At 37.6% G+C, this 23846-nt stretch overlaps 1 protein-coding gene across 14 annotated transcripts in view; it reads right to left on the bottom strand.

Moving 5' to 3' along the window:
* The window catches only part of fam135a (family with sequence similarity 135 member A), a 51858-nt gene that overhangs the window by 16191 nt on the left and 11821 nt on the right, over positions 1-23846 (bottom strand). For 10 of the 14 annotated variants that reach the window (XM_047815736.1, XM_047815735.1, XM_047815734.1 and 7 more), the window contains 5 exons: positions 22351-22477; positions 6931-7010; positions 2591-2730; positions 2422-2492; positions 2120-2293 (listed from right to left, as the gene is read on the bottom strand). In XM_047815736.1, coding sequence (XP_047671692.1) covers positions 2120-2293; positions 2422-2492; positions 2591-2730; positions 6931-7010; positions 22351-22427 — 542 coding nt within the window. In that variant the 5' untranslated portion in view covers positions 22428-22477. Of the gene's footprint in view, positions 1-2119; positions 2294-2421; positions 2493-2590; positions 2751-6930; positions 7011-22350; positions 22478-22855; positions 22991-23130; positions 23327-23846 lie in introns of those variants that run through there. The other 4 variants (XM_047815731.1, XM_047815727.1, XM_047815730.1 and 1 more) reach the window with 3 other exon arrangements.

Consider the following 23846-nt stretch of genomic DNA (forward strand, 5'->3'; position numbering starts at 1 on the left):
AGTAAAAAACTGAGAAATCTCGAATGGCCAATTCAAAGCCCAGATATAAATCCTATTTAGATGTGTGCGGTGATTTGAAATAGACTGTGCATACAAGAAACCCCTCAAACATCACAGAGCTGTAAGAATTCTGCATTGAGCAGTGGCAGAAACTTTCTTCCAGTTGATGTCTTAAACTGGTAAATGACTACAAGAAAGGTCTCATTGTGGTTATCTCAGTCAAAGGAGGAAAAACTAGCATAGTTGGCATAGGGTGTCCTTTAAAAAGCACTACACGCTGTTAAGACTTGCCTCTAATGTAAGTACTGGTGAGGAGTACTTAAATATATTTTTATTTTATAAATATAGGAATCATTTATACCGCATAGTCCCATAAATGGTAAGCCGGCAATTTCAGATGTCAGATTCTACAGGACTGGTTAAACAGGAAAGTGATAATAATCAATCCTGCAGAACAACAATGCAGAACAACAAAAACTCTGAAAATGAATCCCATATTTTCCAGAAAATCTGTTACGACCCCCAGGCAGGAAATACCTAACTGATGTGTGTCTCCCCACGCTGTACCAAACAGTGAACACAAACATTGACAGGCTTCTGAAGGATAGTGTATATATTAGCTTCAATAACAATATATTTTATATTTATAAAAAAAATAAAATAAAGTTTAGTAAAATATTACAAATTTTATTTACATTTTATTTACATTTTACAAGTAGCCTGGGCCTATGTAACCTCATACCATCCCAAGTTCATCTGGGTGGTAACTATCTACTTGGCCTCCTTGTTTTTCTGCCTTGTTATTTAGAAAGGATGGCATTGGCTTACAGTAGCTTTCATTATTTTATTTTTTGGATCTGATGTAGTTGGTTCCTCAACTACAACAGACGTTCATAATAATAACAGAAAAAAAACCCCACTTGCCATAGTTTTGTCCTTTGTGGCAGTAGCCAGTTTTGGTGTAACAGGTTTTACATTTTGCTGCCAATTATAAAATGTAATCGGTGTATTAAGATGCTACATCCCATTAAGCTGATCTGATGTGTGTTGATCTGCCTGACCCCTCTTTGTTTGGAATAATTTTAAGTTACTCTGCCTTATTTGGGAAAGATGGCCTACAGTAGCCTTAAGTTCTCATTTTCTAAAATAAACACTTGGTGGTTCTTCAATATCTTGACTGTAGCCTATTTCTACAGTTTTTTTTCTCAATACAGTTAATTTAGAGTTAATTTCATTTCTAAAAATGGTGCACGCTGCTAGATTATAGATAAAAGATTCCCATTCCCCTGCCATTCTGTGATCGGCAGTGATCAGCAATCGGCAGATCATCATCTTGGTGATCGGTAATCGGTGATCAGCCCCAAAAACGCTGATCGGAGCATCTCTAGCAATTTGTGTTCTTATGCTGGATCTATGTTGGGGAAACATTGATAGAGGGATAATCCATATTAAACTATTAAAGAGCAAGTTGAATAGTCTATGGTCAATACACTATAGTCTCATATGGCAACATGGCTTAAACATATGAGTGGAAAGCTTTTGTATGGAGTGATTACTCTAACTTTACTATATAGTTTACATATATAATTTAAGACCTTTTTAGAGTAGAGCAGTTTTCTAGTTAAACTTAATAATATTATTAACATATTCTGGTGAAAGGGACCACTGGTAGTAAGGTGAAAAATTGCTAATGAATGATTCTTAGCTCGCTGTAATGATCCCTTATTTCATGCAAACTTAATGCATCATGTATGCTAAATAAGAAGATTGTACATAATTTAGACATAGTCAGTGGCTTAAAAATGTTGGAACATTTTATGTTTGACTAAACACTTGAAAAAATGGCATAGTTTGCAAAACATGATGTCAAATCGACTATTGTGAAGTGTATTTGAATCACTTGAACTAATTTTTTTCTATGCTTTTGACCTGTAGTATATGCATAATGTATATACTACAGGTCAAAAGCATAGAACAAAAATTAGTGTATTACACAAATGAAAGTTTTTGTAGAACTAGGATGTTCATCATCAATCCCAATTGCACAACCATCCACAGATTTTGGAAAGAATTTTAAAAGGAATGATTAAGAAAAACAGGGCCCAGACCCATTTCTGACCTAATGAGTGGTTGATGCAGTGCCACCAGAGAGGCATGGATGGTGACAGAGATGATTGATAAGTGAAAGTAGTCAAACATGACATTGATGTGCTGGTGCACGCCTTTCTGGAGACTAAAATGTAATCGTAAAGTTCGACTGCTGATACTCTGTAATGACCTCGAATCCTCCGGCCTAAGGAAACACAAACATGAAAGACATTATCTAGGGATACATTTAAATACCAATTTAAATATAATTTAATATAAATCTTTTTTTTCAACATAAATTACATTTTTAATTAATGCAATTTCACTACATACATGTAGTCACCATCTGTAAAGTAGAGGTCCAGAGAAAGTTGAAAATACATATCATTTAGAGACTCTTCCACCTGAAGAGAAAAAACATACATAAATAATTCTCATGATCTTCACAAAAAAATGTACAGATTTAAGATATCCATTTCACATAACTGATGACGAATCTTACCTTCTTCTCATCCAGTAGCATCATCACCTTAAATAGGAAAACATCGTTGACTACTATTTCCTCATTTTTGTAGAGAATCTGAAAGGTTTTGCTGTAGATGACATCGCCTTGCACCGATGCAGGAAGAACCATATCTGAATCTACAGAATGAAGCACAACACTGAAAAAGCTATGAGATACAGATATCTGTGGATAGGATAAAACTTTGCATTTAATAAGTTCTATTCTTCTAAATTTTTGTTTAGCATTTTTAGCTTTTTTTTTCGTTTAGCATTTTTAGCTTTTAGTCAGAACTGTTATACTAGTATATGTATTAGTATTATATCATTTGGCTAACACTTTGACATGAAATGTCAGAATGAAAGTTTTAAAAAGGTATCTACTTAAATATGTATTTAACAAATCCCCAGAGTTGTCTAACAAGGGCCAGTTGGTAGTTTTTTTTAATTACATAGTTCCTTATTATAAATCCTTAATGTTGAATGTTTGCATTATATTAATCTTTATATTATTCTTTATATTAACCTTTTGTTTTATGTTTATGTTCTGTAAAGCTGCTTTGAGACATGTATTTGAATTGAATTGAATCATTTGTTGTGATTTTCATAACTGTGTTGGTGTCTTTTTTAATAAATAATTTGCTCTTTTTTAAAAAAAATAATTCTTATAGATTTCACTTTTCCCTTCTGCTGCACTTTTTTCTGACCCAAATGAACTTGACCAGCGACTGCTCCAATAAAGTGAAAAATAAATAGATAGTAAAAAATGATATGGTAATGTGATGGTATAACAATCATAGGTAATGTGCTCATGGTTTATTTTAGCTAAATTAACTAGGGATAATGCAACCACAAATATGCACCATCAATATGTAGTAGCCCTCTTTGCATAATCATAAATAGCTGACAAAAATGTTTTTGCATGTTTGTCACACTTTAATGTTTCAGATCATCTAACAAATTTAAATATTAGTCAAAGATAACAAGTAAACACAACATGCTGTTTTTAAATAAAGGTTTTTATTATCAAAGGAAAACAAAATCCAAACCTACATGGCCCTGTGTGAAAAAGTGCTTGCCACCAAAACCTAATATCTGGTTGGGCCACCTTTAGCAGCAAGAACTGCAATGAACTGCAATCTAGCCATGGGGGTCACAGTCCAGTGACTTCTGTGCCGGTCCCAAGCCCGGATACATAGAGAGGGTTGGGTCAGGAAGCGCATCCGGCGTAAAAAATTGCCAAATTTAACCATGCGAATCGTCAGTACGAATTTCATACCAGATCGGTCGAGGCCTGGGTTAACTACGACCGCCATCGGCACCCTTGACCTACAGGGCGCCGGTGGAAATTGGGCTACCGTTGGTCGAAGAAGTAGAGGAGGGAGGAGAGTACACAGACAAAGAGAGAAGAGGAAAGGTAAGAGTGTAGGACTGAGAATAGGAACTCTGAATGTTGGTACTATGACAGGGAAAGGTAGAGAGCTGGCTGATATGATGGAGAGAAGGAAGGTGGATATACTGTGTGTACAGGAGACCCAGTGGAAGGGTAGCAAGGCTCGTAGTATAGGAGCAGGATTCAAGCTGTTTTATTATGGTCTGGATAGTAAGAGAAATGGGGTAGGTGTGGTCCTTCACCTGTGGGAGAGTGGTGATAGGAGAGGATTTTAATGGACATGTTGGTGAGGGGAAAACAGGTGATGAGAAGGTTTGGAGTTAAGGAAAGGAATCATGAAGGACAGATGGTAGTGGACTTTGCAAAGGGGATGGACATGGCATGAGTGAGGAACATAGAGTGACTTACAAGAGTGGAGGTAGGAGAACACAGGTAGACTACATCCTATGTAGAAGAGGCAATCTGAAAAAGATTAGTGACTGTAAAGTGCTAGTGGGAGAGAGTGTAGCCAGACAGCATAGGATGGTGGTGTGTTGGATGACTCTGATGGTCTGTAAGAGGAAGAGGTCAAAGATAGAGAAGAAAACCAAGTGGTGGAAGCTGAAAAAGGAGGAAGGTAGTGCTGCCAGATGACTGGGAAACTACAGCAGAAGTGATCAAGGAGACAGGGACAAAGGTGCTGGGTGTGTCATCTGGAAGGAGGAAAGGATATAAGGTGGTGGAATGGGAAGTTCAGGATAGTATCCAGAGAAAGAGATTAGCCAAGAAGAAGTGGGATATGGACAGGACTGAAGAGAACAGCTAATTTAAGGAAGGTGGTGGAAATTTGTGAGCAGCAGTATGGCTTCATGCCCAGAAAGAGCACAACAGATGCAATTTTTGCTCTGAGAATGTTGATGGAGAAGTATAGGGATGGTCAGAGGGAGTTGCACTGTCTGTTTGTAGACTTGGAGAAAGCGTATGACAGGTTGCAAAGAAAAGAGCTGTGGTACTGTATAAGGAAGTCAGGAGTAGCAGAGAAGTATGTTAGAGTGGTGCAGGACATGTATGAGAGGAGCAGGACAGAGGTGAGGTGTGCTGAAGGTCAGACAGAGGAGTTAAAAGTGGAGGTGGGACTGCATCAGGAATCGGCTCTGAGCCCCTTCCTGTTTGCTATAGTGATGGACCAGTTGTCAGAGGAGGTCAGACAGGAGTCTCCTTGGACAATGATGTTTGCAGATGACATTGTGATCTGTAGTGAGAGCAGGGAGCAGGTGGAGGATAACCTGGAGAGGTGGAGGTTTGCGCTGGAGAGAAGAGGAATGAAAGTCAGTCGTAGTAAGGCTGAGTACATGTGTGTGAATGAAAGGGAGGGAAGTGGAACAGTAAGGTTACAGGGTGAAGAGGTGAAGAAGGTACAGGAGTTTAAGTACTTGGGGTCAACAGTCCAGAGTAATGGAGAGAGTAGGAAAGAAGTAAAGAAGCGAGTGCAGGCAGGTTGGAGTGGGTGGAGAAAGGTGTCAGGAGTTCTGTGTGATAGGAAAATATCAGCAAGAATCAAGGAGAAGGTGTACAGGACAGTGGTGAGACCGGCCATGCTGTATGGTTTAGAGACAGTGTCACTGAAGAAGAGACAGGAGTTGGAGCTAGAGGTAGCAGAGCTGAAGATGTCGAGGTTCTCTTTAGGAGTGATAAGATTGGACAGCATTAGGAACGTTAGGAACGATGAATGGTCCATTCATCTTTGCGGTATTGTTGTAATTCAGCCACATTGGAGGTTTTTCGCCTTTATAAGGTCATGCCACAGCATATCAACAGGATTCAGGTCAGGACTTTGACTAGGCTACTCCAAAGTCTTCATTTTGTTTTTCTTTAGCCATTCAGAGGTGGACTTGCTGGTGTGTTTTCGATCATTGTCCTGCTGCAGAACCCAAGTTCGCTTGAGCCTGCGGTCAAGAACAGATGGCTGCACACTGTCCTTCAGGATTTTTTTGGTAGACAGCAGAATTCATGGATCCATTTATCACAGCAAGTCTTCCAGGTCCTGAAGCGGAAAAACAGCCCCAGATCATCACACTACCACCAAATATTTTACTGTTGGTATGATGTTCTTTTTATGAAATGCGGTGTTACCTTTACGGCAGATGTATTGGGACACACACCTTCCAAAAAGTTTAACTTTTGTCCCGTCAGCCCACAGAGACTTTTCTCAAAAGTCTTGAGGATCATCAAGATGTTTTCTGGAAAATCTTAGAGGAGCCTTTATGTTCTTTTTGCTCAGCAGTGGTTTTCGTCTTGGAACTCTGCCATGCAACATTTGGTGACGTCTTCATTTAAAAATTGCATATTGTGTTTACTTGTGTTATCTCTGACTACTATTTAAATTTGTTTGTTGATCTGAAACATTTAAGTGTGAAATCGTGCAAAAAAATAAAAAATAAGATAGGGCAAAAACGTTTTCACACCACTGTGTAGTTGTATGTGTGTATACATGTGATATATACATGTATATATACACTGTATACATCATCCCCCATAGTTGAATATTTTTGTTGGAAACATACCTTATATGCACTTCAGTTTAAACTATATATCATTACATTTTTACATCCACTTTGCTCTAATCTATTCTAATCAGATAAGACCACTTTCCTCCATTGCTCCGTGGCCCAGTTCTCATGTGCACTGTAAGTGCTTCTGGGGGTGGACAGGGGTCGGCATGGGCAATCTAACTTGTCTGTGGCTACACAGCCCCATACAGAGCAAGCTATAATGCAGTGTGTGTTCTGACACTTTTCTCTCATCTAATATACCCACCCCTTAACTGGTGCCACTGTAAAAAGACAATCATGGTTATTTAATTCACCGGTCAGTGGTTTTAAGATTATGGCCAATTGTTGTGTATCAGAATGAGATTTACACTTAAAACTAAATGGCACAGAAATATAAATGTGTTGAAGAGAACTTACTTGTGGGATGAAGAAGACTAGTCTCTATTTTGTGAGGTATCCGAGGAGGTACTTTCATAGTGCCACGGACCTGATAAAACCTGTCAATCAACAAAGTTTTATTAACACAGTTAACAAATTCAAAGTCAGCCTTTTTTTTAAATTACTGTTTAGTTTTAGACAAACACTAAACAATGACCAACGTTAGGAAGAAACAAGAATCATTTGCCTTCTATAGTTTGCTGGAAAGTTATACTTATTATACCTAATATTTACAAAGAGATGCAGACAGGTAAAACTCAGACAGCAATAGCCATAAATTATTAGTGTCAATACACAATTAATTATAGCATAGTAACAAGGATGTGGCATAATTTGAGACTATCCTCCTCATGTAATAGTAAAGGATGCGATCAGATCAATTAAAACCCAGTGTTAAAAAACTTGGTTTTGAAGCTAATGAACAGAAACTCAAGGAAGTGCAGTTGGAATAACAATGTGGGAATTGTTTGTGAATTAATTACTTGTGAACATTCCAATAATAGAACACTATAACCTATGAAGCAGAAGAACATAATAGATTAGGACCCTGCTGTTACATAAAACACAGAACTAAAGATTAAAAAGAAAATTAACCTATTGATGAAGTGTGTTTACACAAACTGGGTATACACTGGACATCTCTGAGGTCATGTATGCATGAGGGAGGGAGGCAGACAGTGCTTTCCACTGAGTGTTATGGTTCCTCTGAGAAGTATTTAGCATTACCATACTGGAGAGAGAGGGGGAGTGGGTGCTTTGGGGAAATATATACATAATTGACCCTTTAGAAATTGCTATATTTCTGCATAAATATGATGCACAAAATCATCAGATTTTCACACAGTTCCTTAAATTTTCTCTTGAAATTCAGTTCATGGAGAGATGTCATGCCATTTTCCTTTAGGTATCGTTCTGAATTCATTGTTCCATAAATGCTGGGAAGCTGTTCTGTCCCAGATGCAGCAAGACAGAGCCAAAGCATGATACTACCACCATCATGTTTCTAAGAAGATACAAGTTTATGCTGGCAAAATTTCCATTTATCCCAATGTAATCAAATTTATTTTGATAGAGCTTTTAACAATGGACATTGTTTCAAAGAAACTGTACAGAACACAAGAAACATACTACAAAATGTATTATACAAAGCTTAATATAAATCAAAAATTCAAGATTAGTAAATAACGCTTCTCATTTAAACCAAAAAGTTCTGTCTTGGGCTCATTTGTGCACAAATTATTTTTCTAATAGTCCTCTGGCTTGTCCACACGATCTTTAGCAAACCTCTGATGGGCAGCAATGTTCTTTTTAGAAAGTAGTGGCGGTCTCCTTGCAACACTGGCTTGCACACTAAGGTTGTTCAGTGTTCAGACTCACAAACATTAACATTAGACAAAGTAAAAGAGGCCTATAGATGCGAAAAAGTTATCCTGGGTTCCTTTCTAACCCAACAGACTATTGCTTTTGGAGTGATCTTTGTGGGTTGAACACTTCTGTGGAGGGTAGCAATGGTCTTAAATTTCCTCAATTTTTACAGAATCTGTTTATACATTTAAAAATGGTTTTATAATCTTTTCCAGCAACAATAACTATTTTTCTGAAGTCCTCAGAAATCTCCCTTGTTTTTGCTATGATCCACATACACACATCATGAACATCAGACTTTGCTGTATCTGTTTTTTTAATAAAACAGGGCACTCACAAACACATTGTCATCCCCATAACTAAAATCAGATTCTAATTCAACCTTGAAATTAAATACTTATCCTAGAGGTTCACATACTTTTGCCGCTCACGTATATAATATTAGAACATTTTCCTGAATAAAATAGTTTGGGACATTTGTGAAAATATAGAAATTTCACAAAGGGTTCACAAACCCAAAAGTTTTTGGACACTGAAATAGGAAATAATAATAATAATAATAATAATAATAATAATAATAATAATAATAATAATAATAATAACAACAACAAAATAAAACAGCAGGGCATATCAAAGTAAATAACATTTTTATAGACCAAAAATTAAAAGGATGTATCAGCTACTGAAAATTTCCACAAAGAAAACCAAGTTCGCCAAAAAGCATCTGATCTTTGATGCAGATCATAAGTCAGTTTTTCCAGAGGTAGAAGAGTGGCGGCTTGACTTATCCACATATTGACTGAGGGTATCTGAGGAGTTGACCACAGTAATATAAAGCACAGTCAAGGCACAGACCAGTTTTACAGTTCAGAAGGTAAAGATTTGGAGATAATACAAAAGGAGATGAGAAGTATAAGGACCTAGACGTAAAGCAGAAGCTCCAGAAGGTGGAGAAGATGAAAAAAAGTCTGGTTTCCCGGCAGACTATGTTCATGAAAGCAAAATCAAAAGTGAAGCTGCTGTAAAGGAGAGTTTTATTGTGGCAGCAGAGATTGCAATATCTGCCCAGCCCTTTAATGAGGGAGAGTTTGTCAAAAAGTGTATGGTCAAAGTTTGCGAAACGAACACCACTGAGGCCATCCTTAAAAATATTCTTGTTTGCCGTAACCCGACCGACCTTGTCAATTTAGGACTGACTCAATTTAAGTCCGACCAACCTTTTTTTTACTCTTCAAACAACTAATACAAAAGCAATAAAATAATATTAACGGGTTCGGGCACCATAATACATCTAAAAAATGCATTAAAACAGCTGAACACCGCTTTAACTTGGCATGAAGTTCTGGAAAAACTGTGTCCTGCATTAAAATAAGGTTTGCAATGATGCGCCCGAAGGCACGGGTTGAAGACCCAGTCAGTGACGTCACGATATGCTAATTTGTTTAAAGTCATACCTATGTAATCACCATCACCAAAATTGTACTTTTTTTTTTTTTACATTGAAACTTAAAAAAAAAAATATATATATATAGACCTACCTACCTTTTTTTTTTTTTTTTTTTTTTTTACTGTTACTGCAAGCCAAATATTTATAAGGATGGCCTGATGTGTCTTTTATTTCAAATTTAATTTCTTATGTATTTGTAATATCAAGCTCTGGTTGTTCCAAATCCTGTATTTAAGCAAAACTAAAGTTTGTTTCCATATGAAAAAGGTTGAACATTACATATCAATTGCAGTTAATTTTTCAATAAATATTCAGTTTGGCCCGTGACTTTATCTCAGTTTTATATTTTGGCCCACTGTGAATTTGAGTTTGACACCCCTGATCTAGATTAAGTTTGGCTCTGGCTTTATTTAACAAAATCCAGTTATCTTGATTTGGGAGTCTTTTATGTTGTTTTTCCAGAAAATATACTTCAGCTTCTAATTCCTTCCTTCTTTGGGTTCTAAGTTTCTTCGTCAGAGAAGCATAAACAATAAGGTGGCCTCGCAGCGTGGCTTTGGCAGCATCCCACTTTACCGCAGTGGAAACTGGTGAATTCTGATTGTCCTAGCAATATTGAATTATTTTCTGTTTAATACTAAGACTGAATGTTAGTATTGCTTAAGAAAGTATTAAATTTCCAGTAGGTTGAATTCTGAATTGATATACTAATATCTATCTCTAAATAAACAGGACCATGATCAGATAACACAATAGGGCCAAAATAACAAGAACTCACATGATGTATACATTCAGAAGGTATGAAAAAATTATCCAGTCTTGAATAGGAATTATGAGAACGAGAGTAAAAAGTAAAGTCTCTGTCTTTAGGAGGGCGCTCTCTCCAAATGTCGATCCAGTGTTGTGCAAAATATGTGAGGATTTACAACTAATTGAGACCTGTGGTGCTGATTTATCCAAATTTCCATCAAGTACGCAATTGAAGTCACCTCCCAAAAAAACAATATTTTTGCAATACTGATTAAATTTTAAGACATAAAATTAGGGCAATCTATATTTGGGGCGTATACATTTCCTACAGTAATATTTCTTCCAAGAATTAAACCTGAAATCAACACAAATTGTCCTTCAGAATCATATTCTACATGCTCGAGAATGAATGGGATGTTTTTATGAATAAGGATTGCAGTGCCCCCCTACTGTTTGACGTGGGGGGGCAAAATAAAAATAAATCTGGAAAGGAAAAAATAAAAAGGAAAAATAAATCTGACCAATCCAATCTCTTATTAACTTCATAAGTTCTTTATCAGATAAGTGAATTTCCTGTAGCAGCACGATAGATATGTTCTTTTTAAAGGAATTTTCTTCCTTTTAATTACATGGCTCTTTATATTCCAAGTTACTAATTTAAGAGTGTTCAGCATACAGAAAGTGTGGAATCATAAAAGTTATACAACAGATTATGCCAGTATGAGATACCAAATGCAAAAGTACCACAAGAAGAACATAAAACAAACCCGAAAAGCCCTCCCCCCAAGACCCCATCCCCAAACGATGAGGCACAGTGATAAAGAAGTCACAAAAGAACACAATGCATCTTGAAACTGCCAATAACATAATACCACCAAGTTAAATGGACGCATCACAACGCGCTCCACTAACAAGTATTATACAAAACATAAAACAGTGATATATGAAACCATTGGGATAATAATTATTAAAATAAACAAATTTTTAAATTTGAACTAAAAAACTACCCTTTCATATCCACCACGTATATATAATATTTGAAACCTTACAAACCAACATGGCGGACAATAACATTTTGGGTTACCTTAAAGAGTTATATGTCCAATGGAAGAGTCAGTTTTTAAATCCGAAAACCAAGTGCAGATCTCAAACAGAAATCAAAATTAATCGTCCAGAGAGTCAAGGAAAGCCTTGGCTGACTTCGGATCGTTGAACAGTGTAATCTTTCCGTTGTGCAGAAACCGGAGTCTGGCTGGATAGGCGAATCCCCGATATACACCGCGGGCGGCCAAGGCTTTACCCACGATCGCGAAATCGCTGCGTTTCTCCAGCAGGCCAGCTGACAAATCCGAGTAGAATCGAAGCTCTGAGCCATTGTGAGTAACAGTCTTCTTAAAGGCCACTTTCAGAATTTATTCTTTATCAGTAAACCGTAGGAACCAAACTAAAATACTTCTCTGAGCTGAATTTGGATTGTTAGATGCGAAGGTGAGAGATCGGTGGGCCCTCTCAATGTTACATGCAGGGAGGTCAACAGGCAGATCTAACCATTTAGGGATCATGTCTCGCAGAAACGCTGAGAGTGAGCCGGAACCTTCCGACTTCTCTGGCAGACCCACTATTTTCAGATTCTTGCAACGGCTCTTGCACTATTTTCGCCTGTAGCTGATACACCGTCTCCTTCAGTCTGGTTAGTTGCCCTTCAGAGGTTGCTGCCGAATCTTCGGCGGATGAAATCCTCCGTTCGGCCTCATCTAAGCAAGTTTCAGCGCCCGTAACTCTACAGAGAAGACACAGAGTTGGCTATCCCCTCCAGTCGGCTATTATATCCATCGAGGCGTTATCCATTGGCCTTTATTTCTGATAAAATTAGCGACATATCTAAAGGAGATTCGGTCTAAAGGAGATTCTTTATCAGAAGGCGTGTCTGACATCGTTGAAAACCCGTTCAATGAAATAAAATAAGAAATCAGAGGAGAAAGATGTAAATTATTTGAAAATTTGACTCAGGCAGCCATCTCACACTGGGTCACGTGACGCCCACCATTATTTTCATGTTTTATTTTCAAGAAACAACATAATCAATAACAATCACTAGATATGCATTTATACCGACGATAATAGACAGAAAATAAAAATTAAATAACAAAATTACATATTTTGCCTAACAAAACAAAAATATTTTTCGGCTACATTAAGAGAAAAATGCTGAATTTGTACTGTGTCATTTTAACACAATCAGAACAACAAAAAAATCCAGAAAAATGCATTTCAAAAAAAGTTATAAATTGAAATAAGTATTTGACCATTTCACAAAATATGACTTAGTGCTTGGTGGCAAAACCCTTTGTTGGTAATCACAGAGATCAGATGTTTCTTGTAGTTGGCCACCAGGTTTGCACACGTTTTAGAAGCAATTTTGTCCCTTTCCTCTTTGTAGATCCTCTCAAAGTCATTAATGTTTTGAGTCTGACATTATATATTAGACACACAGTATATTACTAAAAGTAATAATTGAATTTTAGTGTTCCAATAACCTCCATGGCCACAAGTCTATAAAATCAAGCACCTAGGCATGCAGACTGCTTCTGAATGAAATGAAACAGAAAAGCCTTTATTGTCATTGTATTTACTGTATACAACAAAATTAGGTGCACCGCCCATATCTGGTGTTAAAAATAAAACCATGTATTTTACAGTATATACAACAAGTGAGTGGGTAATGAAATTTCACATTGCGCAGTCTGAGTAACTAACTATTGATTTTATTGCACATTGGCTTCTGTATAGATAGAAGATTTTGTGCAAGTACACATTGAAAAGGAATAAATAACAATAGTGGTAAAGTGATAAGATATATTTATTGCACATTGACATTCAGCATTGCACATCTGCTACACTGGCAAGTGCATTGATGATGTGACTGGTGGTCTCCAAGACCATAACCACACGTTCCAACCAGAAGCCGTGGATGACTGCAAAGGTGCATGAGCTGCTGAAGTCTAGAGACTCTGCTTTCAGAGAAGTGGACAAAATGGCTTTAAGAACAGCAAGGGCCAAACTGTCCTGAGCCATAAGAGATGCAAAGCAAACAGAACTAAACTCTACCAAAAACACACTCACCAAAATGTGTGAACTACTCTGGACGGTACACAATCAATCACTCACTCGCTATTTTTTGAACACTACACTGCTGTTTTGCACAACACAATTCAATACATTATGCACACTGGTCAGCGCTATTCTGTGTACTTTGTGTATTTTGTCTTGCATTGTCTGTTTGCACTGTCCTAGTCAGCTGTATTGTCTCCTTGTCACTGTCCTTGGATCATAATATGTAAATTAGGTTCATAAATATATAAATCTTTAATGTATATACACATGCAGCATACCATAACAACGGGAAGAAACTATTTGACTAGAAACAGTATTATTACTAATTAGTTAATAAAACTCTGATACAGAGATGTGCCAACTTGGCACAGAAGAGTGTTCCTCTACAAAAACTTCGCTAATATTTCTGATACACAATAGATAAATCAAATTTAAAACAGTTAATGGTGAACAGTTAATGTTATAAAATAGATTTCTGGAGTTTTTAGGCTTTCACTGCATGAACTCTCTAAAATTGTAATACTTTGTCAGATCGAACTTTTATTTTTTTCTGTGTTTCATCTTCTCTTACTCCAATCTGGTATATATATATATATATATATATATATATATATATATATATATATATATATATATATATATATATATATATATATATATATATATATATAGTTGAGGCCAAAATTATTAGCCCCCCAGGAATTTTGAAACATTTTCCTAAAGATCGTTCCAATGTTTGCAGCATTGATAAAACTTGATATAATCAAACATTCACCAGTGCTATTTAGTAGCTTTTGGTACATTTTGGAATATTAAATAAATTTTTAGGCTTACTTTACATCAAATATAGTGAAAATGGGGTGGTAAAAAATATTAGCCCCATGTCAATTTTTGCTTTCAAAACACACCTTAATTAATCAATCAGCTTTCAAAATACACCTCTGTAGTCGATTGGCTTCCTAACAACACCTGGGCATTCAATCAGCATAAAAGGACTCCAAGGAGCAGGGCACTTGATCACATTATTGGGCGAGACTACTTTTACTCACCATGCCAAACACAGGAAGACAAAGGAAATCAGTCTTGAGCTCAGAAAGAAGCTAATGCAGGCTCATGATAACAGGGAAGGCTATACTGCCATTTCCAAGGGTTTCACAGTGTCTAAAACCATTGCACCATTGCTAAAACCGTTGCATCATTGCCAAGTACAAGGAGACAAATTCTGTAAGAAACAAACCTGGGTGTGGTCGTAAGCACAAGATTTCAAGAACTCTGGAGAGGAAAATAGTCAGAGATGTCACCAAGATGCCCCAGACATCTGCCAAGATGATTGTTGCTGACCTGGCCTCTTCTGGAGTTGATGTTTCAAGGAATACAGTTGTGAGGGCTCTTCATCGTGGTGGGCTTCAGGGCCGTCGTCCCAGAAGAACCCCTTTACTCAAAATGCGGCACATCACAGCCAGACTGAGGTTTGCCCGTGAACATATGAAAGGTAAAGATGAATTTTGGGAGTCTGTGCTTTGGTCTGATGAGACTAAACTGGAACTGTTTGGGCACATGGATGTTGCTTATGTTTGGCGAAGAAAGGGTGAGGCCTTCAACCCTAAGAACACAGTTCCCACAGTTAAACATGGTGGTGGGAGCATCATGCTGTGGGGCTGTTTTGCAGCTTCAGGCACAGGGAGCCTTGTTCGGGTGCATGGAATCATCAAAAATGAAAATTCTGTTGACATTTTGAGGGATAATGTTCAGAAATCTGCTCGTAGTCTAGCCTTAGGTCGTCGCTGGGCCTTTCAACAAGACAATGATCCAAAGCATACATCGTAATTGGTCCAACAGTTCCTGAAGGATACCAAAACCAAGGGTCCTGGAGTGGTCCGCACAGAGACCAGCCCTCAATCCTATTGAGAATCTGGCGAGTGCTCAAAGTGAATGTCCATGCTCGGAAACCATGCAATTTGGACCAGCTGGAGCAATTTGAGATGAAAGAATGGGCTAAAATCACTCAGGAGACCTGTGCCAACCTAGTAAAGAACTACTCTAAGAGGTTGTTGTCAGTTGTGGCTCAGAAAGGGTACACTATTGACTATTAATGACCAGGGGGCTAATAATTTTGGACGTTTCATTTTTGCCCTTTCTTGTTTCAACTCACTATTTCAATTAAATATCCTAATCAAACTTAGTGGACATATTGTCTTTGTTATTTTGGAAACAAATACACTACAAAACATTTGTTGTTAATGGTCATTTCCATGGAGAAATCAAGAGTTTTGTCTAATTTCATAAGGGGGCTAATAATTTTGGCCTCAACTGTGTATGTACAAGATGTTATAGATTTCTGGAGTTTTTAGGCTTCATTATCAATGATTACACAGGGATATTCTCTCTGAAATTGGAAATATTTGTCAGGCAAAATTGTTTGTTTTTTTTCCTTTTACTGTTGCACAGTTGATGGATTGTGGTGAGTGCCGTGGAGGTCAATGACAATTTATTTGGAGGAAGAGGTTGTTGTCATTGCTCCAGTGGACCAGTCGGCTTGCCTCACTCCTGTAGTTGGCCTCATTGTTTGTTGTTAATGAGTACTGGTACTGTAGCTGGGTACACAATCATGGGTCAGCAGGGTGAAGAGAAGTGGGCTGAGCACGCACTCTTGTGGTGCCCCTGTGCTTAGCATGGTGATCTTGGGTGTTTTTTCCACCGACCCGTACTTTCCGTGGTCTCTGATAAAAAGTCAAGTACTCGGTTACAGAGAATGGAGTTAAGTTCCAGGTGTCTCAGTTGTTTATTAACTGCTGGGGGATGATTGTGTTAAATGCTCAAGTAAATTCCAAGAACAGCATTCACACATAGACAATTCCTATGCTTCTGCATAAATATGACCCAAAACATTCAGATTTTCACACAAGTCTAAAAGTAAACAAAATGAATGCAATCAAACAAATAAGCCAAAAAATTATACTTCTTTACTTATTGACAATATGATCTCGCAATAAATATGTGAGACTTGTAAAAGTATGTGAACCTTTGATTTCAGTATCTGTTGTGAGCCTTTGTGCAGCAATAACTACTAATAAATTTACCTGTAAGTTTTGATCAGGCTTGCACAAGTTGTAAGAAATAATCCCATTTCTCATGTGGTCATTACAAAACTTTATCTTACCACCTTAATGGGCAGCAATGTTCTTGTTGGAAAGAAATGGCTTAAAGAGTCCAAGCTCTTTAGAGATGATTTTATAACCTTTCCCTCTAAAATTCTTTTTCTGAACTCAGAAATCTCTCCTTTATGCCATGATCCACAAACATGCATCATGAACATCAGACTTTGATATATGTTTGTTCTTTAAATAAAATAGAGCACTTATGATTCCTGATTGTCATCCCATTGACTGAAATCTGATGGACTCTAATTTGACCTTTAAATTAAAATAATCCTAGAGGTTCACATACCTTTGCCTCTCAGTTATATAATATTGGAACATTTACCTAAATAAAAAATTACGTATAATATATTTGTCTAATTTGCTTGATTACTTTGTCTGCTTTTGGGACAGTTGGAAATGAAATGAATGACAGCGGAGACACCCGGCATATGTGGCAGGGCATACAGGCGATCATGAACTAAAAAACAGCTTCACCTGCCTGTGATAGTGATGCCTCCATCCCAGACACGCTGAACAACGTCTACGCTCGGTTCGAGGTACAGAACAATGTAACGCCAAGGAAGACCATCCCTCCCCCTGACGACCAGGTACTTTGTCTATCCACGGCCACTGTGAGGAGATCTCTATGCAGAGTTAACCCAAGGAAGGCTGCTGGACCAGACATCATTCCTGGCTGGGTGCTCAGAGAATGTGCAGAAAAGCTAGCAGATGTCTTTACAGACATCTTCAACATTTCCCTGGCCAGCACCACGATTGTCCCTGTTCCAAAGAAGTCTACAGTGTCCTGCCTCAATGACTATCGTCCCGTCGCACTCACACCCATATTTATGATGTGCTTCGAGAAGCTCGTCATGAGGCACATCAAGTCCCAGTTACCACCATCACTGGACCCTCTACAGTTCGCGTATCGTCCAAACCGCTCCACAGACGATGCCATTGCCACAGTCCTCCATTTAGCCCTCACCCACCTGGACAATAAAGACACTTATGTACGAATGCTGTTCATAGACTTTAGTTCAGCATTCAACACAATCATCCCTGAGCACCTGATTGGGAAGCTGAACCTGCTGGGACTAAACACCTCCCTCTGCAACTGGATCCTGGACTTCCTGACTGGAAGACCTCAGTCAGTCCGGATCCGGAACAGCATCTCCAGCACCACCACACTGAACACCTCAAGGCTGCGTGCTCAGTACACTGCTGTTCAGCAATGCACAGATCAAACAATATCATCAAGTTCGCCGATGACAAGACTGTGGTGGGTCTCATCAGCAAGAACGACGAGTCAGCATACAGGGAGGAGGTGCAACAACTAACGGCCTGGTGTAGAGCCAACAACCTTTCTCTGAATGTGGATAAAACTAAAGAGATGGTTGTGGACTTCAGGAGAGCACAGAGCGAACACTCTCCGCTGAACATCGACAGATCATCTGTAGAGATCTAGCATAGAACCTCACATTGTCCATATAATTGAAGGAAGGATGAATGGAAAAATGTACAGACACATTCTTGATAAAAATCTGCTGCCATCTACCAGGATGATGACGATGAAACGAGGGTGGACATTTCAGCAAGACAATGATCCCAAACACACAGCCAAGAAAACTCTCAATTGGTTTCAGAGAAAGAAAATAAAGCTGCTAGAATGGCCCAGCCAATCACCTGACTTGAATCCAATTGAAAATCTATGGAAAGAACTAAAGATCAGAGTTCATAGAAGAGGCCAACGGAACCTTCAAGATTTGAAGTGTGGAAGAATTTGCCAAAATCACACCTCAGCAATGCATGCAACTCGTTTCTCCATACAGGGGGCATCTTGAAGCTGTCATTACCAACAAAGGCTTTTGTACAAAGTATTAAATATGTTTCAGTAAGCATGTTCAATACTTTTCCCTGTGTCATTTAACATGATTAAACATAACTTAGTTTACAGACATCTATAGTTTGATTTCTTTGCACGTGTGGATTGAATGGGTTGTTACCAACATCTGGTGAAAATTTCGTGTCAATAGCACCTTTAGAAATAAATTTACTGAGAAAAATGGTGACGTGTTCAATACTTATTTTACCCGCTGTATATATGTGTATACATACATACAGTATATAATAAGTGTGTGTACATACACACACACAGACACAAGTACATTTATATTGCATGGTTTTCACACCATAGCAGTGACTAGTGATCATGGACATGAAACTGGATGCCCCACTTTCGATCTAAAATTCAGGCTAAAGATAAAATCTGTAATTGTTAAAAAATTTCCACTTAAAAATAATAAGGCAGCCACAAACAATACAGGTTACAATACGTTTATACAAAGCATTAGCTCATATCACAGCTCATTTACTTTTTACAACGTAAAATCTTAATTTCTTAATACTACATATTCATATACCAAAATTTATACTCTTACAAATGTGAACTACTTTATGTTTAATTATCCAAATTAGTTGTTTTACATGTGGATTGGTCTCACTGCTCTGGCTAACACGAGATGAGTTTAATATCTTGTTCTCTCTGCTACCAAATTAACTCAAGCAATTAACCATGTGGACTTTAAACCGGTTCCAAAACGTGCAGGAGCCATCTGTGCTCTTCAGAATTATTTTGAGCACACGTCAGAAAAGACTGCAACCAAAAACCAACATGAACTAATACACAGCATCAGAGACCAGCTTTATCGGTAAGTAAATCAATGCTGTAACTATTTCCATGATCATCAAAACAAACTCAATTCAGAAGTTGTGGATGAATGCAAAGGTGTCTGTGTTTCAGTGCCAGCATCCCTTAGTAACTGTTCTAAAAGCTGAGTCTGCTGGGCCTGAACACCTCCCTCTGCAACTGGAGCCTGGACTGGGAGAATTGTCAGTCAGTCTGGATCAGCAGCATATCCAACATCACCACACTGACAACTGATCACTCTACTGACTCACAACTGTGCAGAAACCACAACATCATGTTTGCCAATGACATTTATGGTGGGTCTTTTCAAGGAAAATGAAGCCAGCTCACAGAGAGATGAAACAGCAAAAGCTTGGTTGAAAGCCATTATTTGAGAACATCAGCATTAACCTCTCTCCTGGGTCATATTACAAACTGGATCGGTATGGAGTAATAATTAGCTGCTAAATAATAAGTATATTATTTATCACTTTTGATCAACTTTTAATTAGCTTTAACTCATTTAAAGCTTTCAGCTCAAGTTGAAATCGCAGAGTAATTTTTAAAGAAAAAATGACAAACTTGAACCTTCAGCTGGGAAATCAATCAGCCAATATTGCAAGAAGAAAAGCTGTTGTGGTGTCTCATACAAAATGCCCCTTGTCAGTTGGGGGGACATTTTCAATCCTGAAAGCCTTTCATTTTGTTATGAGAGATAAGAAGCATTACACTTTCTCCTCAAAAACAAAGAACTTCATGGAATACATCAAATACTCCGGTTTACATAGAAGAGTTTGAACAAATGCACTGTTGGAAACAGACACAGCTGTACACTCGCACATTTATGCAGTTATACAACCAGCCAATAACGTGGCAGTTAGTATCTTGTAGATACTAGTCAAGAGCTTCAGTTAAATGTTAATATCAAATACCAGAGTGGCTGGTTTGAGTATTTCAGAAGCTGCCGATCTCTGGGAATTTCTCTCACACACAATAGTCTGCAGAGAACTGTTCATAAAACAAAACAGTCTGCAGACTGAAACACCTGGCTTTTGAGATGGATCAGAGGAGAATGTACAGACTGAATGGTGCTACCAGGAATTCTATAGTAATTTGAATAAGCCTGTAAAGATTGCATCTGGTGTTAAAAAACAAAAATCAGAAGAGAATCTATCACAGAAACTTTTGTTAATGTATAGAAAAAACTATAGTGTGAAAAAAAAAACTTGAAGCACAGAACTGTACTCTAGTAAACTGTGTACAACCAGATATGCAGTTCTGTTACTCTGCTATACATGTCTATGCTTGGTAGCTCTACCTTGAGGGTGATTACCTCAGCTGCTACTGTTTCATAAAAAGAGTAGCAGCAACCATGACAATGTGGTTTAGCAGTTTCCAATGTGGTTTAGCCATTCCTGCATACATAAGATTTACATTACCATGGATAATCTTTGGCACTATGCTTTACTAAAGAAATGCTGTATTGGATTAAAGACAAAGTGGAATATGATAAAAATAAATAAACAAACAAACAAACAAACAAACAAATAAACAAATAAATAAATAAATAACAAAAAAAGTGCTCAAAAAATGCTTGGCTTTGCTAAAAAGTATAGTTTTAGAAATGTGAATATATAAATAATTGATGAAAAGGCTACACACATTCAATAAACATGCAGAACTCCTCTTACAGTTCTGTTTTTACTAGAAATATAGAAAAAGTTGCAAAAATAAGTTAATAAGTTTAAGTTGCTTAAATAAACAACTGTAACATGAGTAATAGGTAGTGACAGCTTATAAACTTGCAAATATGTAATACTGGACCCTGTAATTTAGACGTAGAAGACATCATACACTAAACAAAAATCAAAGATAATTTCAAACATCTAGCATAAAGTTGTTCCAAAGTAAAGATTCATGTAAAATATTTTTATTGACGGGGCCACAGCCACCTTTTAAAGCCTATAGACATCTCAGAAACAAATGCAGACATACAGTGCATACAGAAAGTATTCACAGCTATTCAACTTTTTCCACATTTTGTTGTTCCAGCCTTATTCCAAAATGGATTAATTCATTATTTTCCTCAAAATTCTACAAACAATACCCCAAATTGACAATATAAATAGTTTGTTTGAAATATTTGCAAATTTATTACAACAATTGTGCTCAAAGTGCTGTGTTTGTAGTATGTAGAGTATGTGGGCTGTTTCTACTATATACAAAAGGCCAGTGATACCATTGACTGACCCTCACGAAAAGAGAAATGGTAGGAAGTATGTATCTGAGCATCAGGTGCTGCCAAGAGCTCAACACCTTGATCCAGGTCTGGGAGGAGATGCCCCAGGACAGCATCAGTCATATCATCAGAAGCATGCCCAGACATTGTTGGGAGTGCATACAGGCACGTATGTGTGCACACTACTGCTTCACATTATAAGCTGCTATGATGAAATTCATGCAAGTTGGAACAGCCTGTAATTTCAGTTTTTTTACTATGATTTTCAGCCTGATTTTGAATCCAGCCCTCAATCAATTGGACTTTTGACCAGTCACATTACTTATACAGATTATATAATTTGTTGATAAGAATAAAGAAAAAACTTTAACTCTTAAAATCTTTAAAAAGATTTTTTAACTTCAATAGCTTGTTCATTCAGATCAAATGTATGAATTATGTCTTTTATTTAAGCAGTGTATATTTCATATCATAATTGATTTTGTCATGCTTTCATTCGTTCATTAGTGCCATTCATGTTGTATTATTCATTTGTATTTGTATTATTCATTTATTTAACATCGGAATACTGAATATCATCACAGACAACCGACAGATTAAAATCCGACAACACTGATTATAGCAAGGGGAAAGAATTTAGGAGAATAGATACACTTACCCTCTCTGAAATAGATCCACATTGTAAAACTTGTGGAGCTCTACAGAAAATTCCACAGTGGCCTGAACCTCACACATAATGGATTCAGTGTTGGTTAAAGGCCAGCTTCAATTCACCTGTAGCATAACTGTAGAGAAAAATATGCATGTAAGTTCATAGTGAAATGATACAACCATATAAAAAAGATAGCTTAGTTTACAGTGTTGCATTGTTTCTCTAGCAGAAATTCCAATGGTGTAACATTGAGTGGTGAAATTCCACCACTAGTACTTCACCAAAAAAAAAGTGTCCAAAAATTCAAGACATTAAAACACAGACATATGTTTTTATATGCACATGGAATTTGGTACCGGCTGTTCGAGATCCTCTAAAGTACAACAATTGCCACACAATAAAAAATAAAAACCATCAAAAAAAAACATCATTGGTGCTCCTCTTGTACTCCACAAGAACCAGGAAACAAGCAAGAAAAATCACTACAGACCCCTCACAATCAGGAGAGTACCTTTTTGATCTTTTTTCAAAAAAGGCAGGTGATATAGAAAATTGTACAGCAAAACTGCCATACATAGAAGCAGTTTCTTTCCGCTGTTTCCTGCCTGACAGGAAGCTGGTGATCCACTGACAGATGCATTGTTAGCTGTAGGAGTTTGGAGAAGAAGATTTCTGAGATTAAAAAGCGAACTAAAGTCAAAAAACAAAATCTGTAAATATGTCCCTGGGCAGTCAAAGTGTTGCAGGATGTAGTGCATTTCCATGTTGACAGAATCAGCCACTGACCTGTTTGCTCGGTAAGCAAACTGCAGGGGATCCAATAACTGTCCAGTGATAATCCTCAGTTAGGCAGATAATAGCTGCTTAAAGGACTTCTGTGTGACAGGCCTGTAGTCATTTAGTCCTGTGATGAAGTGTTTCTTGGGGACTTTAATAATGGTGGAGAGTTTGGAACAGGGGGGGACTTCACATCTCCAGTAATCTGTTAAAGATATGGGTAAAAAATTAGAGCCAGTAAGCCAGAACCTGCTTTCCTGGTTTTCTCTCTCTGGAAGAACGATTCACATGGTTTTTTTTGCAAATTGTGAGTGCAACTTGAGTAGGAGGAGCTGTTGAGGTGAGATGGGGTAGACAGTGGGCTGGTGTGGGTGAGAGGTGTGAGGGTACTCTTTTCATTTCTTGCAGTAGACGGTGATGAGGTCGTCAGCCATTTCTCGTAGTGAATAGAAAGGTTTACGGTTCATGAATAATGTTTCCAGGTTTGGACTGCAGCTGCATCTATTCAGCAATGTTACATCTGTACACCAATCTTCATCTATGATGTAGCAGCCTTTAATATTCCCAAAAAGCTCAATTATGCGATCTGTTTGATGTAAGTGAAATCCCAAAATATTTAATCCACTGTCTGAGTAACTGAGGCAGGTTTCAGTGAAACCACAAGCAGCAGAGTGTTCTTCCATTGAGAAGAAGCAAAGAGCAGAGATTCACCAGGTGGATAGATG

This window comes from Tachysurus fulvidraco, chromosome 7, assembly GCF_022655615.1.
Source record: "Tachysurus fulvidraco isolate hzauxx_2018 chromosome 7, HZAU_PFXX_2.0, whole genome shotgun sequence".
In the NCBI taxonomy this organism is placed as follows: Eukaryota; Metazoa; Chordata; class Actinopteri; order Siluriformes; family Bagridae; genus Tachysurus; species Tachysurus fulvidraco.